Below are 19632 nucleotides of genomic sequence, written 5' to 3'. Positions count from 1 at the left end.
CTCAAACTTCTGAACTCAAGCAATCAACTTGCCGTGGCCTCTCAAAGTGCTGGGATTACAGGCATGATTCTGTTGTTTTTTTTTTGTTTGTTTATTTTGTTTTGTTTTGTTTTTTTGAGATGAAGTCTTGTTCTGTCGTCCAGGCTGGAATGCAGTGGTGTGATCTTGGTTCACTGCAACCTCTGCCTCCAGGGTTCAAGCAATTCTCCTGCCTCAGCCTCCCTAGGAGCTGGGATTACAAGTATGTGCCACCACGCCTGGCTAATTTTTGTATTTTTAGTAGAGATGGGGTTTCACAATGTTGGCCAGACTGGTCTTGAACTCCTCACCTCAGGTAATCCTCCTGCCTGACCTCCCAAAGTCCTGGGGTTACAGGCATGAGCCATTGGGCCTGGCCTACCCTGATTCTTAAGAAAGCATTTTCTTTTTTCATATTATAAACTAGTTATGTGTAGGTTTATTTAGTTAGGAATTCCAGTTCGGAGACGGCAAAACAAAACAAAAAAAAAGCAAGATCCAGTACCATGGCTCATGCCTGCAATCCTAACACTATGAGAGGCTGAGGCAGGTGGATCACTTGAGGCCAGGAGTTCGAGACCAGCCTGGGTGATATGGCAAAACCCCATCTCTACTAAAAATACAAAAATTAACTGGTTATGCCTGTAATCCCAGCTACTCAGGAGGCAGAGGTTGCAGTGAGTCAGGATCGTACCACTGTACTCCAGCCTTGGGCAACAGAGCAAGACTCTCGAAATAAAAAAGCAGCAGCTGCATTTTATGCCTTTCAAATGCTTCAGGAAATAGAAATGGCTTAAGTTCAGTAAGAGAATTGACAGTTAATTCAGTGTTCTTGAGAAATGGCAATGAAAGGGAGGAGAATGTTTATTGATTTTAGCCTGTTTCCCCAAAAGGATAAGAAACTATTTGGAAGTGAAAAAGAAGGGCCTCTTATTTTCTGTTGGTTCAGATTTCAAAGGTGTGAAAACTATTCTTTTTTCCTTACTGTGTCATTAAATCACTTCAGGCTTGTACCATTTTGTATGGCCTGTTGTTAAGTTGGACATGACAACTTCTAAAATGTAAGGATCTTTTCCTTTTTTTTGTAAGTTAGAAATAACCTTTTCAGTTAAACCTTCAGTGAAGGTTCTTTTAGTTTTCTGTTCTGCTTTCTAAAAACATGGACTCTGTTCTTTAGAGCAACTTATGACTCTCATCTCTGCTGCACGAGAATATGAGATAGAGTTCATCTACGCGATCTCACCTGGATTGGATATCACTTTTTCTAACCCCAAGGAAGTATCCACATTGAAACGTAAATTGGACCAGGTAACTCCTTACTTTTTTTTCATTTTTCGTGACTCTGTACTTGAAACTAAAAGTTTACTCAGGTGCTTTTATGATGTAAAAAGGAAATCAAATTCATATTTCTTTCTTTTTTTGTTTGTTTTGTTTTTTGAGACAGAGTCTCGCTCTGTTGCCCAGGCTGGAGTGCAGTGGCACGATCTTGGCTCACTGCAACCTCCTCTGCCTCCCGGGTTCAAGTGATTCTTCTGCCTCAGCCTCCCAAGTAGCTAGGACTATAGGTGTGTGCCATCATGCCCAGTTAATTTTTGTATTTTTAGTAGAGACGAGGCCTTCACCACGGCGGCCAGGCTGGTCTTGAACTCCTGACCTCATGATCTTCCCAAAGTGCTGGGATTACAGGTGTGAGTCACCACGCCTGGCCTTGTATTTCTTTGTTTCTATAAGAATTTTTTTTACTTTGAATGCTTTTTTTTTGGAGATAGAGTCTTACCCTGTTGCCTGGAGTGCAGTGGCCCAATTTCGGCTCACTGCAACCTCCACCTCCCGAGTTCAAGCGATTCTCGTGCCTCAGCCTCCTTAGTAGCTATTACAGGCACACCACCATGCCTGGCTAATTTTTATATTTTTAGTAGAGACAGGGTTTTGCCACATTGGCCAGGCTGGTCTCGAACTCCTGACTTTAGGTGATCCACCCACCTCAGCCTCCCAAAGTGCCGGGATTACAGTCACACTCCGCCACACCCAGCCTTGAATCCTTCTGATAGAGGAATATTTTCCAAATTAAGTAAAAAGAGCTTTACTAGAGGTACTGGTTCTTCTCAAATTTCAGTTTGCATAAGAACTGCCTTAAAAGAATGATTAGAAGTGAAGCTTAAAAGAATGCTGACTACTGGACTTTATTTCCCAAATTGATAAGGTGGGGACCGGGAATCTAGGTGATTGGTGGTCAAGAACCACATTTTGAGAAATTATATGTACCCTAGGCTGCTTGGCTTGAATTGACAACTGAGATTATAGAAACAAGGTTTCACCTATTAGACATTAGTTTCTTCAATTAATGGACAAAGAGATGTCTGGAAATGGCTAATTTCCCAAGGTGAGAAGAAAAACAGACTAGGTGAACCTAATTGAGTGTAAAGTTTGCTTAATGTAAAAGCTGCACACTTCCTTTGGTCAAATGTAGGGGGCTTCCATTTTCCTTTTTTTTGAAACCGAGTCTTGCTCTGTCACCTAGGCTGGAGTGTAGTGGCGTGATCTCACCTCATTGCAATCTCTGCCTCCTGGGTTCAAGCAATTCTCTGGCCTCAGCCTCCTGAGTAACTGGAATTACAGGCGTGTGCTACCACACCTGGCTAATGTTTTCGTATATTTAGTAGAGACAGGGTTTCACCATGTTGGCCAGGCTGGTCTCGAACTCCTGGCCTCATGATTTGCCAGCCTCGGCCTCCTGAAGTGCTGGGATTACAAGCATGAGCCACCGCTCCTGGCCCCATTTTCCTGTTTTTTAAGTTTGCTGGTTTTTCTATATACATGTCTTGTTTCTTTAGGCAAAGATTTATATGGGTGGCATTAAAATGTCTGGTAAAAAATTTAAGGCAGTTGAAATTTTCATTAATGAAGCTATTTTCCTATTTCATAAAATTCTGCGGTTCTTTCTGATTCATACCTGGTTAGGTTTATCTGCAAAGGGATCAGTGTACCTTTTGGGACTAGGACACAGCCTGGCTTTTTCATGTCTTAAGGTTATTCATATTTCTGTATTTTTCTGACTTTGTTGGGTCTTCTACAATCAGCAGCCCATGAGTTAGCCAAGAGGCTAGGCCACTTTGTAGAAACTTTGTTGGATCATATTGTCATATAAGTTGAGTATCCCTAATTCAGAAATCTGAAATGCTCCAAAATATGAAACTTTTTGAGCTCCGTAAAATTCAAAGGAAATGATAATTGGAGCATTTCAGATTTTGGATTTTCAGATTAGGGATGCTGAATATAATACAGATATTCCAAAATCCATAAAAAAAACCCAAAATCCAAAACATTTTTGGTCCCAAGCATTTCAGATAAGGAATACTTAACCTGTATGCATTCAAACCCAAATGAGAAATGGGTCCCAAAACTCTGTTTGACTTAGAATTTTTTAAATTAAAAATGTAAAAACAACCTGTCATTGAACATTCTAGTAAGGAAAATATTGGATTTTAAGTATAACTATTAACTCTATACTTTAATGTTTGGAATTGTTAATTTTTTTACTCTTGATTCTTTTTTTCTCCTCCTAGGTTTCTCAGTTTGGGTGCAGGTCATTTGCTTTGCTTTTTGATGATATAGACCATAATATGTGTGCAGCAGACAAAGAGGTATTCAGTTCTTTTGCTCATGCCCAGGTCTCCATCACAAATGAAATCTATCAATACCTAGGAGAGCCAGAAACTTTCCTCTTCTGTCCCACAGGTATTGTATATAATGGCTTTATATTTAACTAGTCTTCTTAGAATATGTAACTTATAAAGGACCGTGGGCCCCATTCTCTCTCCACTTCCCTCCTCCCTTGGTGTATAAAAGTAGGAATCTTTTTTTAGAAGACATTTTTCAAGATCCTAAATTGGAAAAATTTTAGGAACTAATAAATGACAGCTGACTAGACAAAAGATTTTTATGTATTTTTTAGTACTGGAAGTATATGAACTTTGTCAATATTAAGAGGGATAGTATTGAAATGAAAACTGGAGAAAAACCAAGTTACTTTGCCTTTTACCTTAGTCACTTCTCATTTCCTCCTACTTGTTCCCTTTTTCTGCCCATGCATATCTGTCCCTTTTTGCACTCCTCCCACTTCCATCTGGGCTCTTATTTCAAGTAGTCAGCATAGAAAGCATAAGTTTTTCCTCTTTTCCTTTCTTTTTGCCCCTCTGGTTTCTTTCATTGAAAATATTTTAGTCTCTTAGTTGCTTCTCAAAATTCAACTTACAAGAAGTTTTTCCCCAGACTTCCCTGTTCAGGAAGAATTTTAGACTAAATTACTTAACTTTCTTTGTGTGTATTATGAGCCGGGAACCTTATTTTAGTTGAGTACTACATTAGTATCCAAAAGTTTTAAGATTATACTGGGAATTAATTAGCTGCAAGTTACAGTTTAAGTTGCAGTTGAGTACTAATAGCCGTTGGTATATGCCTTTTTAAAAAATGTTTTTTAATTTTACTTTTAAATTTGTGTTATTTATTTAGATACCGGGTTATAAAACTGGCTAATTTTTTTATTTTTGGTAGAGACGCCATATTGCCTAGGTTAGTCGCGAACTCCTGGGCTCAAATGATCCACCCACTTCAGCCTCCCAAAATGCTGGGGTTGCAGGTGTGAGCCACTGTGCCCAGCTGCCATTGGCATATTCTTGTATTAGTTCTATTATGATATTATCAATTCATTCTGTTTGCATTTAATTGTAACTGAGAAAAGTAGGCAATTCAGAATTCTGTAGAAAATGCTACAGTGCTTGTTTCTTTAGTGAACTTGTATTTCTAGTAACTGTAGTATCGTAAGAATTGATCTGTACTGTTGGAGGAAAAATATCAGATTTTATGAATTTCTTAAATGAACTGCCCACTTGAATTTAATTCCCTGTAGGAGGCCTTTTATCATTTGGATGAAAAGAATTTAGAATTGGCAGACATTTTTTTCCACATTCAAAACCCCATGATCCTTCTGGGAGGCCGAGGCGAGCAGATTGCCTGAGCTCAGGAGTTTGCAACCAGCCTGGGCAACATGGTGAAACCCCATCTTTACTAAAATAAAAAAAAAACTAGCCAGGCGTGGCGGCGTGCACCTGTAGTCCCAGCTACTCGGGAGGCTGAGGCAGGAGAATAGCTTGAGCCCAGGGTGCGGAGGTTGCAGTGAGCCGAGATTTCATCACTGCACTTTAGCCTGGGCATCAGGGCGAGACTCCATCTCAAAGAAAACAAACAAACAAAAAACCCATGAATATTTTGTTCCTGACTTTTTTACTTTTCTCCCTACATTTAGAATATTGTGGCACTTTCTGTTATCCAAATGTGTCTCAGTCTCCGTATTTAAGGACTGTGGGTGAAAAGCTTCTACCTGGAATTGAAGTGCTTTGGACAGGTAAGTCTTTTAAGATTCATACAGTCAAACTTGAATTAACTAGGACTTAGAGAAATTGCTTGTTCTTGTTAATTGAATACCTTTTTTGTTGTTGTTGTTTTTTTGTTTGAGATGGAGTTTTGCTCTTGTTGCCCAGGCTGCAGTGCAGTGGCACAATCTCAGCTCACCGCAACCTCTGCCTCCCGGGTTCAAGCGATTCTTTTGCCTCAGCCTCCTGAGTACCTGGGATTACAGGCATGTGCCACGACGCCCAGCTAATTTTTGTATTTCTAGTAGAGACGGGGTTTCTCCATGTTAGCCAGACTGGTCTCAAACTCCTGACCTCAGGTGATCTGCCCACCTCGGCCTCCCAAAGTACTGGGATTACAGGTGTGACCCATTGCACCTGGCCCAGAGAACTTGTTAAAATACACTTTCTTTTACAAAGTTTACTTATTCTCTTAATATAAAAAAACATTTATCATGGTTGGGGAGCCTGAGGTGGAAGCTCCCAGGAGTTAAAGACCAGCTTACACAACATAGGGAGACTGTGCAAAAAATAAAAACTTAGCCAGGTGGGGTGGTACACGCCTGTAGTCCCAGCTACTTAGGGGGCTAAGGTGGAAGGATCACTTGAGCCCGGGAGGTAGAGTTTGCAGTGAGCTGTGAATATGCCTGAGCAACAGAGTGAGACCCTGTCTCAAAAAAAAAATTCAGTTAATAAATAATAAAGATTTATAGGGAACTGGGCTAAAGGGTATTGATCCCAGCCCTAAGCAGCGTTTAGGAAACTCTTTTATAAAATGAAAAAATAAAGCCCAGTAAAAGACGTGTTGCTTTGTTTTCAAAAGAAAAATTGTGTGGCCGGGCGCGGTGGCTCACGCCTGTAATCCCAGCACTTTGGGAGGCCGAGGCGGGCGGATCACAAGGTCAGGAGATCGAGACCACGGTGAAACCCCGTCTCTACTAAAAATACAAAAAATTAGCCGGGCGCGGTTGTGGGCGCCTGTAGTCCCAGCTACTCGGGAGGCTGAGGCAGGAGAGTGGCGTGAACCCGGGAGGCGGAGCTTGCAGTGAGCCGAGATCGCGCCACTGCACTCCAGCCTGGGTGACAGAGTGAGACTCCGTCTCAAAAAACAAAAAAATAAAATAAAAAGAAAAAAAAAAAAAGAAAAATTGTGGCTGGATGCAGTGGTTCATGCCTGTAATCCCAGTGCTGTGGGAGGCTTGAACTGAGGTAGGAGGATTGCTTGAGGCCAGGAGTTTAAGATTAGCCTGGGCAACATAGGAAGTCCTTATCTGTACAAAAAATGTTTTAATTACTGTGACATGGTGGGGCACACCTGTAGTCCCAGCTACTTGGGAGGCTCAGGTGAGAGGATTGCTTGAGCTCAGGAGTTCAAGGCTGCATTGAGCTATGATTACTCCATTGTCTGGGTAACAGAGGAGACCCTGTCTCAGAAAAAGAAAAGTTGTTATAAAATGTACATGGAAGGGTCTGAGCGCGGTGGCTCATGCCTGTAATTCCAGCACTTTGGGAGGCTGAGGCCGGCAGATCACAAGGTCAGGAGATCGAGACCATCCTGGCTAACATGGTGAAACCCTGACTCTACTAAAAAATGCAAAAAATTTGCTGGGCGTGGTGGTGGGCGCCTGTAGTCCCAGCTACTCAGGAGGATGAGGCAGGAGAATGGCATGAACCCAGGAGGTGGAGCTTGCAGTGAGCCAAGATCACCCATTGCACTCTAGCCTGGGCAACAGAGTGAGACTGTCTCCAAAAAAAAAAAAAAAAAAAAAAAGTACATGTAAGGAAAACACAATAAAAAGTTATATGTCCATTATATTTTAAAGAACCATGATTCTTTTTTAAAAAAATATATTTTTAAACTTAAAATAAAAAAAATAGGGTCTCGCTGTGTTGCCCAGGCTGGTCCGAACTCCTGGGCTCAAATGATCCGCCCACCTTAGCCTCCCAAAGTGCTGGGATTACAGGTATGAGCCAATGCGTCTGGCCAAGAACCACAATTCTTTTAACAAATGGTTGTTGTTATTTCTAGGTCCCAAAGTTGTTTCTAAAGAAATTCCGGTAGAGTCCATTGAAGAAGTGTCTAAGATTATTAAGAGAGCGCCAGTAATTTGGGATAACATTCATGCTAATGATTATGATCAGAAGAGACTGTTTCTGGGCCCGTACAAAGGAAGATCCACAGAACTCATCCCACGGTTAAAAGGAGTCCTGACTAATCCAAATTGTGAATTTGAAGCCAACTATGTTGCTATCCACACCCTTGCCACCTGGTACAAATCAAACATGAACGGAGTGAGAAAAGATGTAGTGATGAGTAAGTAGCCTGTACTTGATCCTTCACCTTGGGAGGAGAGCTGGGGTTAACTAGAGCCAGTGGAAAGTATACTTTCCTTTGTCATCACAACTGAAGCAGTTTTATTTATTTTTTAAAAAAATTATTTTGTTTCACTAAGAAGGAAACAAAACTAAGTGGTTTTATTACGGTATGTTGTTTCATTCTGTTGATGAAGATGTATATGATAAGAAGAAAGGTTGAGTGTCTTTGGACAAGTCACTTAACCTCTTGGCCTCAGTGGTTTTTTTTTTTTTTTTTAGTATGATTCAGAAGCGGCGTGGTGGCTCGCCAATAAGCCCAGGAACTTGAAGACCCTATCAAATAAATAAAAATAAAATAGGATTCAGTCTTTGAAGTCTGAGTACTAGAGGAGACAGTCTTTAAGTGTTTCCATTATCTCTAGAATCATTCCGATAAAATGTATTTTCAGGCAATTTTATTGAAAAGCATATTTTAGATGACTGGATACTCAGAATCTGAGTCACTTAGATCATTTAGATTCCGCTTACATTTATCATTTATGGAACATACTCTTTTTTTATGAGACAGAGTTTTGCTCCATCGCCCAGGCTAGAGTGGAGTGCAGTGGCACAATCTCAGCTCACTGCAAACTCTACTTCCCAGGTTCAAGCGATTCTCCAGCCTCAGCCTCCCAAGTAGCTGGGATTACAGGCATGCCCGGCTTATTTTTGCTTTTTTTTTTTTTTTTTTTTTTTTTTTTTTTTAAAGTAGAGACAGGGTTTCATCATATTGGCCAGACTGGTCTCGAACTCCTGATCTCAGGTGATCCGTCCGCCTAGGCCTCCCGGAGTGCTGGGATTACAGGCATGAGCCACCCTGCCTGGCCGAATGGAATATAGTCTTGTTTTAGACATTGGCTTACTAATTTTTTTTTTTTTTTTTTTTTTTTTTTTTTTGAGACGGAGTCTCGCTCTGCCACCCAGGCTGGAGTGCAGTGGCCAGATCTCAGCTCACTGCAAGCTCCGCCTCCCGGGTTCACGCCATTCTCCTGCCTCAGCCTCCCGAGTAGCGTGGACTACAGGCGCCCGCCACCGCGCCCGGCTAGTTTTTTGTATTTTTTAGTAGAGACGGGGTTTCACCGTGTTAGCCAGGATGGTCTCGATCTCCTGATCTCGTGGTCCGCCCGTCTCGGCCTCCCAAAGTGCTGGGATTACAGGCTTGAGCCACCGCGCCCGGCACTAATTTTTAATTAATGAAAAATCTCTAATAGAGTTCTAAGTAAGGTGTTTGATAATTGTTTATTTACATTTAAATAATCTATCATGTGGCAGATGTGTGATCATGGGCACTGAGGTGGCAAAGAATAAAGTAGTTCCTACTTTTTTTTTCTTTTTGAGATGGAGTCTTGCTCTTGTTGCCAGGCTAGTGCAGTGGTACGATCTTGGCTCACTGCAACCTCCGCCTCCCAGGTTCAAGCGATTCTCCTGCCTCAGCCTACCAAGTAGCTGGGATTACAGGCATGCGCCACCATGCCTGGCTGATCTTGTATTTTTAGTAGAGACAGGGTTTCTCCATGTTGGTCTGGCTGGTCTTGAACTGCCGACCTTGGGTGATCCACCCGCCTCAGCCTCCCAAAGGGCTGGGATTACAGGCGTGAGCCACTGTGCCTGGCCATTCCTACTTTTGAGAAACAGTCTAGTGTTGGGTGAGGCTTATAGACAATAGTATGATAGTGTGATAAGTGTTGTAATAGTTTAATTTATAAAATGCCGTGTGAACACGGGGGAGAGTGATTATTTTTGCTAAGAGATTTCACAGACTTTTAAGCTGGATCAAAGTATGAGGAGAGTTTGCTGGGTATTAAAGGTTTGTGGGCTGGAGGTGAAAAACACTGAACACTGAAAATTTTTTTTTTTCTTTGAGACCGAGTCTTGCTCTGTTGCCCGGGTTGAAGTGCAGTGGCGCAATTTTGGCTTATTGCAACCTCCGCCTCCCTGGTTCAAGTGATTTTCCTGCTTCAGCCTCCTGAGTAGCTGGGATTACTGGTGCACGCCACCCCAACCGGCTGATTTTTATAGTTTTCATGGAGACGGGGTTTCACCATGTTGGTCAGGCTGGTCTCGAACTCCTGACCTGGTGATCCTGCTTGCCTCTGCCTCCCAGAGTTCTGGGATTACAGGCGTGAGCCACCGCGTCCAGCCTGTACACTGAACTTTTGAAATTCTGAATTTTGGCCCATTTTGGGCTACTGAAGTGTCATGATAGTATGTAGGAATATTAATAGTTGTGGTCTATTTCTCAGTTCCATACTCCTGCTTTGAATTTTTTATTGAATTAATGTCTCCCTTTTGGCTCAGTCATTGTCATCCTCCTCTCCCCATTAGAAAAAAAAAATAGGAATATTGGTTCAGTCATTGTCATCCTCCTCTCCTCAATGAAAAACAAAAATTGGGAATGTAATTTCAGTGCTGTCAGTGTACATGGCACTTAACTCCTACATCTTTTAAGGCAGAGCGTGGAACATATTAAGGGTGGCAGACACTATCCAAACCTGGGACATATGCAGGAAATGTTAAGGAAAGCTAAGAATTGAGTTTTTAAGTACAAAACCAAAGAATTCAGACTTAATTTTCTCTACCACTATCCTAGCTCAGAGCTTTGTTGCCTTATGTGTGCTAATTTGTGGGTCTCTGTCGATTATCTCTTCTTTTTTTATATTTGAGACGGAATCTTGCTCTTGTCCAGACTGGAATGCAATGGCCAAATCTCAGCTCACTGCAACCTCTGACCCCTCGGTTCAAGCAGTTCTCTTGCTTCAGCCTCCCGAGTAGCTGGGATTACAGGTGCCTGCCACCATGTCTGGCTAATTTTTTGTATTTTTAGTAGAGATGGGCTTTTACCATGTTGGCCAGGCTAGTCTTGAACTGCAGGTCTCAGGTGATTCGCCCGCCTTAGCCTCCCAAAGTTCTGGGATTACAGGCATGAGCCACCACGCCCGGCCTCTTCATTTTCCCTCAATGCTTTTATTAATAATGATGTTATGGTCGGGCGTAGTGGTTCACGCTTGTAATCCGAGCACTTTGGGAGGCCTAGGCAGGCGGATCACGAGGTCAAGAGTTCGAGACCAGCCTGGCCAACATGGTGAAACCCCATCTCTACTAATAATACAAAAATTAGCCGGGCATGGTGGCATGCACCTGTAGTCCCAGCTACTCGGGAGGCTGAGGCAGGAGAATTGCTTGAACCTGTGAGGCGGAGGTTGTAGTGAGCCAAGATCCTGCCACTGCACTCCAGCCTGGGTGACAGGGTGAGACTCCCATCTCAAAAAAAAAAAAAGTTACAGGGCCCTGAAGGCTGTGCAATGTTTTCTTCATACAAAAAGCATGGTACTTTTGACCTTGACTTCCCAACAATTAGTACTTAGTGGACATTTCAGATTGACTCTTCCACTGATACTAAAATTTATATTTCTTATTTCAATTGAGATTTTACATTTAGCATTGCATTTAGGTTACTATCCTAGATGAAATCGTTGAGTGAAGGGTCTTGCTTTTATTTGCATTTTTATGTTTAAGATTTGTTCTGATTCTAGTCGTTTCTGTGGTTATACTGTGACAATTAGTTGCATTTATTCTTCTCACTTGTCAGAACGATTTTGTAATCAAAAGTATTTTTGTGCTCTTTTTTTATTTTTATTTTTTGCAGCTGACAGTGAAGATAGTACTGTATCCATCCAAATAAAGTTAGAAAATGAAGGCAGTGATGAAGATATTGAAACTGATGTACTCTATAGTCCACAGATGGCTCTAAAGCTAGCTTTAACAGAATGGTTGCAAGAATTTGGTGTGCCTCATCAGTACAGCAGTGAGTTTGGCCATTCTTTGTTAAGGGGGTTAGATCAAATAGTTGAGTCACAAAGTAAAGAACACTGTCGCCCGGGTGCGGTGGCCCACACCTGTAATCTCAGCACTTTGGGAGGCCGAGGCAGGTGGATCACGTGAGGTCAGGAGTTCGAGACCAGCCTGGCCAACATAGTGAAACCTTGTCCCTACTAGAAATACAAAGATTAACCGGGCATGGTGGCATATGCCTGTAGTCCCACCTACTTGGGAGGCTGAGGCAGGACAGTCGCCTGAACTTGGGAGGCGGAGGTTGCAGTGAGCCAAGATTGCACCACTGCACTCCAGCCTGGGTGACAGAGCGAGACTTCATCTCAAAAAAAAAAAAAAAAAAAAACACTGTTATGTGCCTTACCTTAGGCCCACTAAGCAAAGTGAAATTAAATGAAATTGGGGGATCTAGAGAATAAGGATTTTTAAATCTTACTTTTGGTCAAATAGCTTTTATTTTTGATGGAATGCTATTTTCTCTTAAAAATAAATTTTTTGAAGTAATTTAAGGGTTTTTAGATACAAATTTTCAAAAGAGAATGTAATAGTAGATGTTGGCATGTTTATTACCTCCCAACCCCCGTCCATTCCTGCATCCCTAGTGGTGTAGAGAAATCTCATTTTTCCTAGAGATCAAATTAATTTGAATCTAACATTGAGGTTCCACTTAACAAATATGATAAAGCATCTTTCTGAATCTAATGTGTTCTGTCTCTAATTCTAATTATCTCTGTGACCATTTTATTTATTTATACATTTGTTTTTGTAGGTAGGCAAGTTGCACACAGTGGAGCTAAAGCAAGTGTAGTTGATGGGACTCCTTTAGTTGCAGCACCTTCTTTAAATGCCACAACCGTAGTAACAACAGTTTATCAGGAGCCCATTATGAGCCAAGGAGCAGCCTTGAGTGGTGAGCCTACTACTCTGACCAAGGAAGAAGAAAAGAAACAGCCTGATGAAGAACCCATGGACATGGTGGTGGAAAAACAAGAAGAAACGGACCACAAGAATGACAGTCAAATACTGAGTGAAATTGTTGAAGCGAAAATGGCAGAGGAATTGAAACCAATGGACACTGATAAAGAGAGCATAGCTGAATCAAAATCCCCAGAGATGTCCATGCAAGAAGATTGTATTAGTGACATTGCCCCTATGCAGACTGATGAACAGACGAACAAGGAGCAGTTTGTGCCAGGTCCAAATGAAAAACCTTTATACACTGCGGAACCAGTGACCCTGGAGGATTTGCAGTTACTTGCTGATCTATTCTACCTTCCTTATGAGCATGGACCCAAAGGAGCACAGATGTTACGGGAATTTCAGTGGCTTAGAGCAAATAGTAGTGTTGTCAGTGTCAACTGCAAAGGAAAAGACTCTGAAAAAGTGAGTATGTTTAATTTGCCTGCTGCTGAAGCCTGGGTGGTTCCCCATACTGGTAATGTGGAGAAAGTTCTTAAATGAGTACACTGTAACTGACAGAAAATTGACCATGTTTTAGAATATGTTCTTTAGGCTGGGTATGATGGCTCATGCCTGTAATCCCAGAACTTTGGGAGGCCGAAGCGGGCAGGAGTTCGAGATCAGCCTGGCCAACAAGGTGAAACCCCATCTCTACTAAAAATACAAAAATTAGCTGGGCATGGTGGCGGGCACCTGTAATCCCAGCTACTCAGGAGGCTGAGGCAGGAGAATCGCTTGAACCTGGGAGGCGGAGTTTGCAGTGAGCTGAGATTGCGCCATTGTATTCCAGCCTGGGTGACAAGAGGGAAACTGTCTTAAAAAAAAAAAAGTATGTTATTTACAGTGGATGTGGACTCTGCTAAATCTGGTACCTTCAGTTTCATATTTTGCCCTTCTAGTTACCAATAAGGAAAAGTGTTATTTTAGGAATATTTGTCAGTTTGGGGAGACACAAAGCGATACTTTAATGGTTAGGATAAATTGCCAATACCTGACAACATACACAGCTTAATATGTAACTGTGTCTCAGATTATTTTGTTAAGCTTGCAATTTTTTGAGTCTTTTTATTGATCCTCACTAGATTGAAGAATGGCGGTCACGAGCAGCCAAGTTTGAAGAGATGTGTGGACTAGTGATGGGAATGTTCACTCGGCTGTCCAATTGTGCCAACAGGACAATCCTTTATGACATGTACTCCTATGTTTGGGATATCAAGAGTATAATGTCTATGGTGAAGTCTTTTGTACAGTGGTTAGGTAGGTGTACCAGGAATAATCTCTTCTCCTCAAATATATTGTCCCTTTAAAAAAAAATTATCCCACAGGGAGAAAAACATTTAGGGAATTGGCACGTTTCCAAGTCTTTTCAATTCTTTGCCTAGGTTTCTTTCAAAAGTAGGCATTATTGAAGACTTGAGATGCAAGTCTTAGTAAATACATCAAGCACATTAATTTTTCTCCCTTGGGCTAATTCAGCATAAGTATCTTAAAAAAATATGTTAGAAAGTGTACTGACTTTAACTTGCTCTGACTGAATGCTTTCTGGATGGAACCCTGTATACCACTTTTATCTTATTTGGAGATGAGACACTATGAAATGTGACTCCATAAGCTTTCTGCTGCTTGCTGTGTCTTGATAACATTAATGCTATGTTTAACAGAACAATTGCTGAAATGACCTCTAAGGGGCCTGGCAAGAGGAAGCCATCCTCCCAGCCCTGTGCGCATGCGAGCTTTAGTGTAAGGCTATTCTGGTGCTATTCAGTATTTCACGTGACTTTTTCTTTATCCTTCTACCAAGTGTTGGTTTTACCAGGGGATAGAAATTGTAGTCCCCTAAAACATCTCTGCTGCATTAAATGGATGGACTTTTGTATGTCTCCTTTGAACACTTTTTTTTTTTTTTTTTTTAATTGTCAAACTTGGTAAAAAGCACCAGCATGGCCAAGTTTCTCTAGGGACCTCATTTCATTTTCAGGTTTTCAATCCAGCTATAAGGAATATGTAATGGACTTATATACAGCACACAGCAGGCAGCAAGGCTGACTGACCTGTCATAGTTTTCATAGTAGTCACAAATACTGTGAATGGGGTTCATGGTCTTGGTTGTGAAATTGATATCTGAAACACCGTGAGCTTAGAATAAAAAGTAGTAGTGAGATTTTCCACTTTCTGCCTGTATACCTTTTGGGCTCTTAAATGTTTAAAAAAAAAAAAGAGTTTCCCTGTGATACAGCTAATTAGCTACTAAAAGTAGAGTCTCTGATTGTTAATTTGAAAATATATAACTTTTTTGGGATTGCTGTATATAACAGGTGGAAGAGAGTATTCTGACCTCATGGTAAAAGGCTCTGTATAGCTTCGGGCGCAGTGGCTCACCCCTGTAATCCCAGCGCTCTTGGAGGCTGAGGCGGGCGGATCACTTGAGGTCAGGAGTTCGAGACCAGCCTGGCCAACATGGTGAAACCCCGTCTCTATTAAAAAAAGGCAAAAATTAGCCACTCGTGGTGGTGCATGCCTGTAATCCCAGCTACTTGAGAGGCTGAAGCAGGAGAATCGCTTGAACTCAGGAGGCAGAGGTCGCAGTGAGCTGAGATCACACCACTGTACTCCAGCCTGGGTGACAGAGGGGGATGCCATCTCAAAAAAAAAAAAAAAAGGAAATATTGGCTGCGCACAGCGGCTCAAACCTGTAGTCCCAGCACTTAGGGAGGCCTAGGTGGGCAGATCATGAGGTCAGGAGTTCGAGACCAGCGTGGCCAATATGGTGAAACCCCATCTCTACTAAAAATACAAAAATTAGTTGGGCATGATGGCACATGTCTGTAGTCCCAGCTACTCGGGAGGCTGAGGCAGAAGAATCACTTGAACCCAGGAGGTGGAGGTTGCAGTGAGCCGAGATCGTGTCACTGCACTCCAGCCTGGGTGACAGAGCGAGACTTCATCTCTGGGGAGGCAGAGGTGGGCGGGGAGGCTCCGTATAGCTCCTAGACATGGGAGACATCTACCGTTAGGCTCAGGAGACCTCAATATTGGTTGTTGGATGACAACATGTGCCTTCCAGGCATCTGCTCAGGTTCTTATAATTAATTCTTACAGGGATTTAAACTTAAGTTTCTAAGGCCCTTAGGAATTTTGAACCTGAAATTTGGATTATTGAGCTTGAAATACATTACAGAAAACATTTGATACTCAGTTTTTAATTTAAGAATTATTAGAAGTTAAATTCTTGATTATACACAGTATTGTTTGTTTCTTAGGGTTTTTATGTCTGCACTAAGCATTTATGGTGGTAGCTTTCCAAAATTATATAGATAGCTCTTACACAATCCCAAGCTCTTATAGCAAGCTTGTCCAACCTGTGGCTCAACACAGATTTGTAAACTTTCTTAAAACATTGTGAGTTTTTAAAATTTATTTATTTTTTAAGCTCATCAGCTGTAATTAGTGTATTTTATGTGTGGCCCAAGACAGTTCTTCCAGTGTGCCCCAGGGAAGCCAAAAGATTGGACATCCCCATCTTGTAACATCTTAAAAGTTTTAAATAATTATCTTCGTATCCACATAGCTTTACAAAAGCTCACAACAGGGAGAGTATTTTCTTGGTTCTGTAGTAATTTCAGGGGTTTACTGATTAGAACCCTTCCTTTTCCTCCTCTCTCCAGTCCAGCTGGCATTCAGTCCTTTAAACAATGTGGCTATGCAGTACTTTTGATTACTAATGACTTCTATTATCTTCTTCCCCATTGTGTACAGATGGGAGAATCCTCAGCACAAGTGTCTACTACTATTGGATGGACAGCGGCAGATGTTCACAGCGCGTCATGATTAATTAGTTTAAATTGCAAGGTTCTATCTGTGAGGTAGCTGAGGTAGATTTAAGGGCGGTAGACATGAACTGAAGTCACGTTTGCGCAGCGACTGAGGCATTAACCATGTTTTCATTTACACAGCTCTTCGTACATGCAGCTTTTTATTGTAATAGTTGGAAGTGCTAGTTATGTTGTAGTCTCAAAGTAGGGGGTAGGGGAAATTGGCTGATCTTAAAGTTTGAGAGGTATAGTCTTTTTCCTGCAGTGTAAATTACACTGAGTTACGGAATGGGACAGGTTCTCTTATAGTCTAAATTTTGACCCTGTTTCATATTTATTTTACAAATACTACATTTTATGTTTTTTAAAAGTACCCCTACCCTTGAAAAATGACAAACCAGATACAATCTCTTAATGGGCTGAATTGTTAACAAAAAATTGGTTTGCTTTGGGACTGTCTGACTAGCACACTATATCTTGTACTGATGAGACTGTTAACTTGAACAGGAGGTAGAATGCTGTCTTCCAATGGAAAAGAACTATATTGCGCTGCTTTATCTTGTCAGAAGACTAGGCAAGTGATTTTGATTTGGCCTCCAAACATTTGCCTTTAATTATGTCTTACTGTTAGCTAGCTTTATTGCCTATTAGTTAAGTGGTGACTTTAATAGTGACTTCTGTATTCCATGTGTATATTCGGTGTTTTGCAAAGATTATAATGGCTGGTCAGAGGAACCAGATACTGTCATACTTTTAAGAAAAGTGTATTTAGCTCTGGACAAAATAACATCAAGTGGCTCTCCTTAGTTTTCAGAATCTGTCAGACTGGTATTGTTATTAGCCAAGTCTGATTTTGAATTTTGTCCAAAGAAATTTTTCTCATTGTGTTTCATTTTGTCAACTTAATTTCTTGTATTTTATTCTACTGACCTTAGTTTTCTGACAAGATTAATCCTCTTCCCCCGCCCTTTTCCCTTACCTGTACCCTTCCTCAAAATGTAAAATGTGACTTCAGACAGGTTTAATTCCTTCATGGGCTGTGATAATAAAGTGTCTAATCATCTGTCAGTCATTTTAGTTTATAGTTACTGCAATTTTATGACAGAGCAAGCAGCTAGCTTGATTTGTATAATATCTAGGGAATATATGAAGTTAACCCAGACAAACTTGGGATTTACTTTCTTTCCCGTAATTAAAGAGTAGAACTGATAATACTGATTATTTATTAATTGGAAGAAGGAACATTAGTATTGAAATGCCATTACTATTTTTAAAAATAATAATTATTATCATAGCCTTGCCCTGAAACCCTGATTATTGTTAGAGAGCTATTTCCACGAAGTGTTTGTCAGTTTGTTGGACATTTGAGACCCCAGGAAATCCCCTTTCTCGTAACGTTCTCCGCTTGGATCTGATCTCAACAGGGTGTCGTAGTCATTCTTCAGCACAATTCTTAATTGGAGACCAAGAACCCTGGGCCTTTAGAGGTGGTCTAGCAGGAGAGTTCCAGGTATCAATATGAATTCACAACTGAATTGACATTTTCTTTGTTTTATGAGAAACCTTATGTTGCGCATCAGATGGCTGGAAGGATTGGTCTGCCGAAGGCTTTCTAGTCCCAAATTCAATTTAGTTACATAGCTGGATTTTTAAATCAAATTTTCCTCCTCTTTCACAGTAATTTCTGAAGGAGATGCTGCCAATCCCCCCCGCGCCTGCGAAGCGCAGCGGCTCTAGGTATACACTTCACATTGTTTCTTTGCAGGTCGCACAGCATTTTAATCTGCGCCCGCAATGCACAATGCGCGCATGCTTATCTGCCAGTGGAAACTCCATGAGCAAAAAATAGTAATTATGCAAATAAATGGTGAAAGAGCTTTTGGATATTTATCCAATTATTTTGTAAATATAATGTGCTTGAAAGAATTGTCCATTGCTGAAAATTTAACAGAGTTTTTTTGCTGCTGGAATTTGTTCATGGACTTTCTAGGTGCTCTACTTTTCTCCCCCCAACAGGTGCTCTGCTGCGCACAGCAAACTGAAGCGCATTGCTTTGGGGATAAAGCGTCTCCTGGACAGATAACCCTCTTCAGACCAAACCTCTCCTCCTGACATTCTGTTCTGCCATCTTATCTTAGAGAGATGGTCTATCTAAGATAGGTTTAAAAAAATAGATTTGTCATAATTGGAATAGGTTTGTTTTTGTTTTTGTTTTTGTTTTTACTGTAAATTAAATCCCCATTAATATGCCACTAAAGCTGTAACTCAGAGTGGGTAATTTCTATTCAGAAGCACTCCCCTCCCCCAGCAAAGAGGTATTTCTATTAGTAAAGCATAGTACACCCCTCTTCTTTAGGTCTGCCTGCAGTAGCCAGTTAATATAAGTTGGTAATCTGCAGTGCACACCCATTTAAAGAAATGGATACCTTCCCAACACTAATCCATCTCCTTTTTTTTCTTCCCACAGCGTTTGCTGCCAATTGATGGGGCAAATGATCTCTTTTTTCAGCCACCTCCACTGACTCCTACCTCCAAAGTTTATACTATAAGACCTTATTTTCCTAAAGATGAGGTAATTGTCTCTCTACCTACCAACTTGGTGTATGGGTATGGTGCACACTTAAAACTTACCTTTGAACTCACTGGTTAAAAGAATCCTTCTGTCTTAAAACTGCAAACTTTAGATGGAGAAAGTTCATTAAAACATTCAACGTATCTTGAGAAATTTAAGGAAGAATCTAAGGAGTTTAGACTTCTAACATCTTGTGCCAAGTTCTTTAATTTCTCCCTTGAAAAAGTCAGATGAATTGTATTCAGAGTTGGAGTTACAAAATAGTTAATGTGTCTAAATGATGTGTTGTCCTTGACTGATTTTCTCTAATATATTGGTGTTCTGTAATTTTCAATTGTGAAGTACCTACAGGCTGTTGACAATCAACTAAAGAAAAAAAGCAAGACTGTTTAAAGACAGTAACAGGGCCAGGCGCGGTGGCTCATGTCTGTAATCCCAGCAATTTGGGAGACCGAGGCGGTCAAATTACCTGAAGTCAGGAGTTCGAGACTGGCCTGGCCAACATGGTCTCTATTAAAAATAAAAAAAGTTAGTTGGGTGTGCCTGTAATCTCAGCTACTCTGGAGGCTGAGGCTGGAGAATCCCTTGAGCCCTAGAGGCAGAGGTTGCAGTGAGCCGAGATCGTGCCATTGCACTCCAGCCTAGGCAACAGAGCGAGACTCTGTCTCAAAAA

General features: G+C 41.2%; 2 protein-coding genes across 2 annotated transcripts in view; both read left to right on the top strand.

The window, feature by feature from the left end:
- NPM3 (nucleophosmin/nucleoplasmin 3) overlaps positions 1-19632 on the top strand; it is a 66044-nt gene that overhangs the window by 34799 nt on the left and 11613 nt on the right. The window lies entirely within an intron of this gene.
- The window catches only part of OGA (O-GlcNAcase), a 45918-nt gene that overhangs the window by 17775 nt on the left and 8511 nt on the right, over positions 1-19632 (top strand). Inside the window, exons 5-13 of the mRNA XM_050804109.1 lie at positions 1196-1326; positions 3585-3756; positions 5324-5422; positions 7459-7743; positions 11431-11589; positions 12385-12998; positions 13658-13832; positions 17812-17897; positions 18855-18959. Of these exons, the coding sequence (XP_050660066.1) occupies positions 1196-1326; positions 3585-3756; positions 5324-5422; positions 7459-7743; positions 11431-11589; positions 12385-12998; positions 13658-13832; positions 17812-17897; positions 18855-18959 (1826 nt within the window). The remainder of the gene's footprint in view (positions 1-1195; positions 1327-3584; positions 3757-5323; positions 5423-7458; positions 7744-11430; positions 11590-12384; positions 12999-13657; positions 13833-17811; positions 17898-18854; positions 18960-19632) is intronic.

This window comes from Macaca thibetana, chromosome 9, assembly GCF_024542745.1.
Source record: "Macaca thibetana thibetana isolate TM-01 chromosome 9, ASM2454274v1, whole genome shotgun sequence".
NCBI lineage: Eukaryota > Metazoa > Chordata > Mammalia > Primates > Cercopithecidae > Macaca > Macaca thibetana.
Note: the sequence above shows the minus strand (reverse complement) of the source record. Positions and strands in the feature narration are given on the sequence as shown.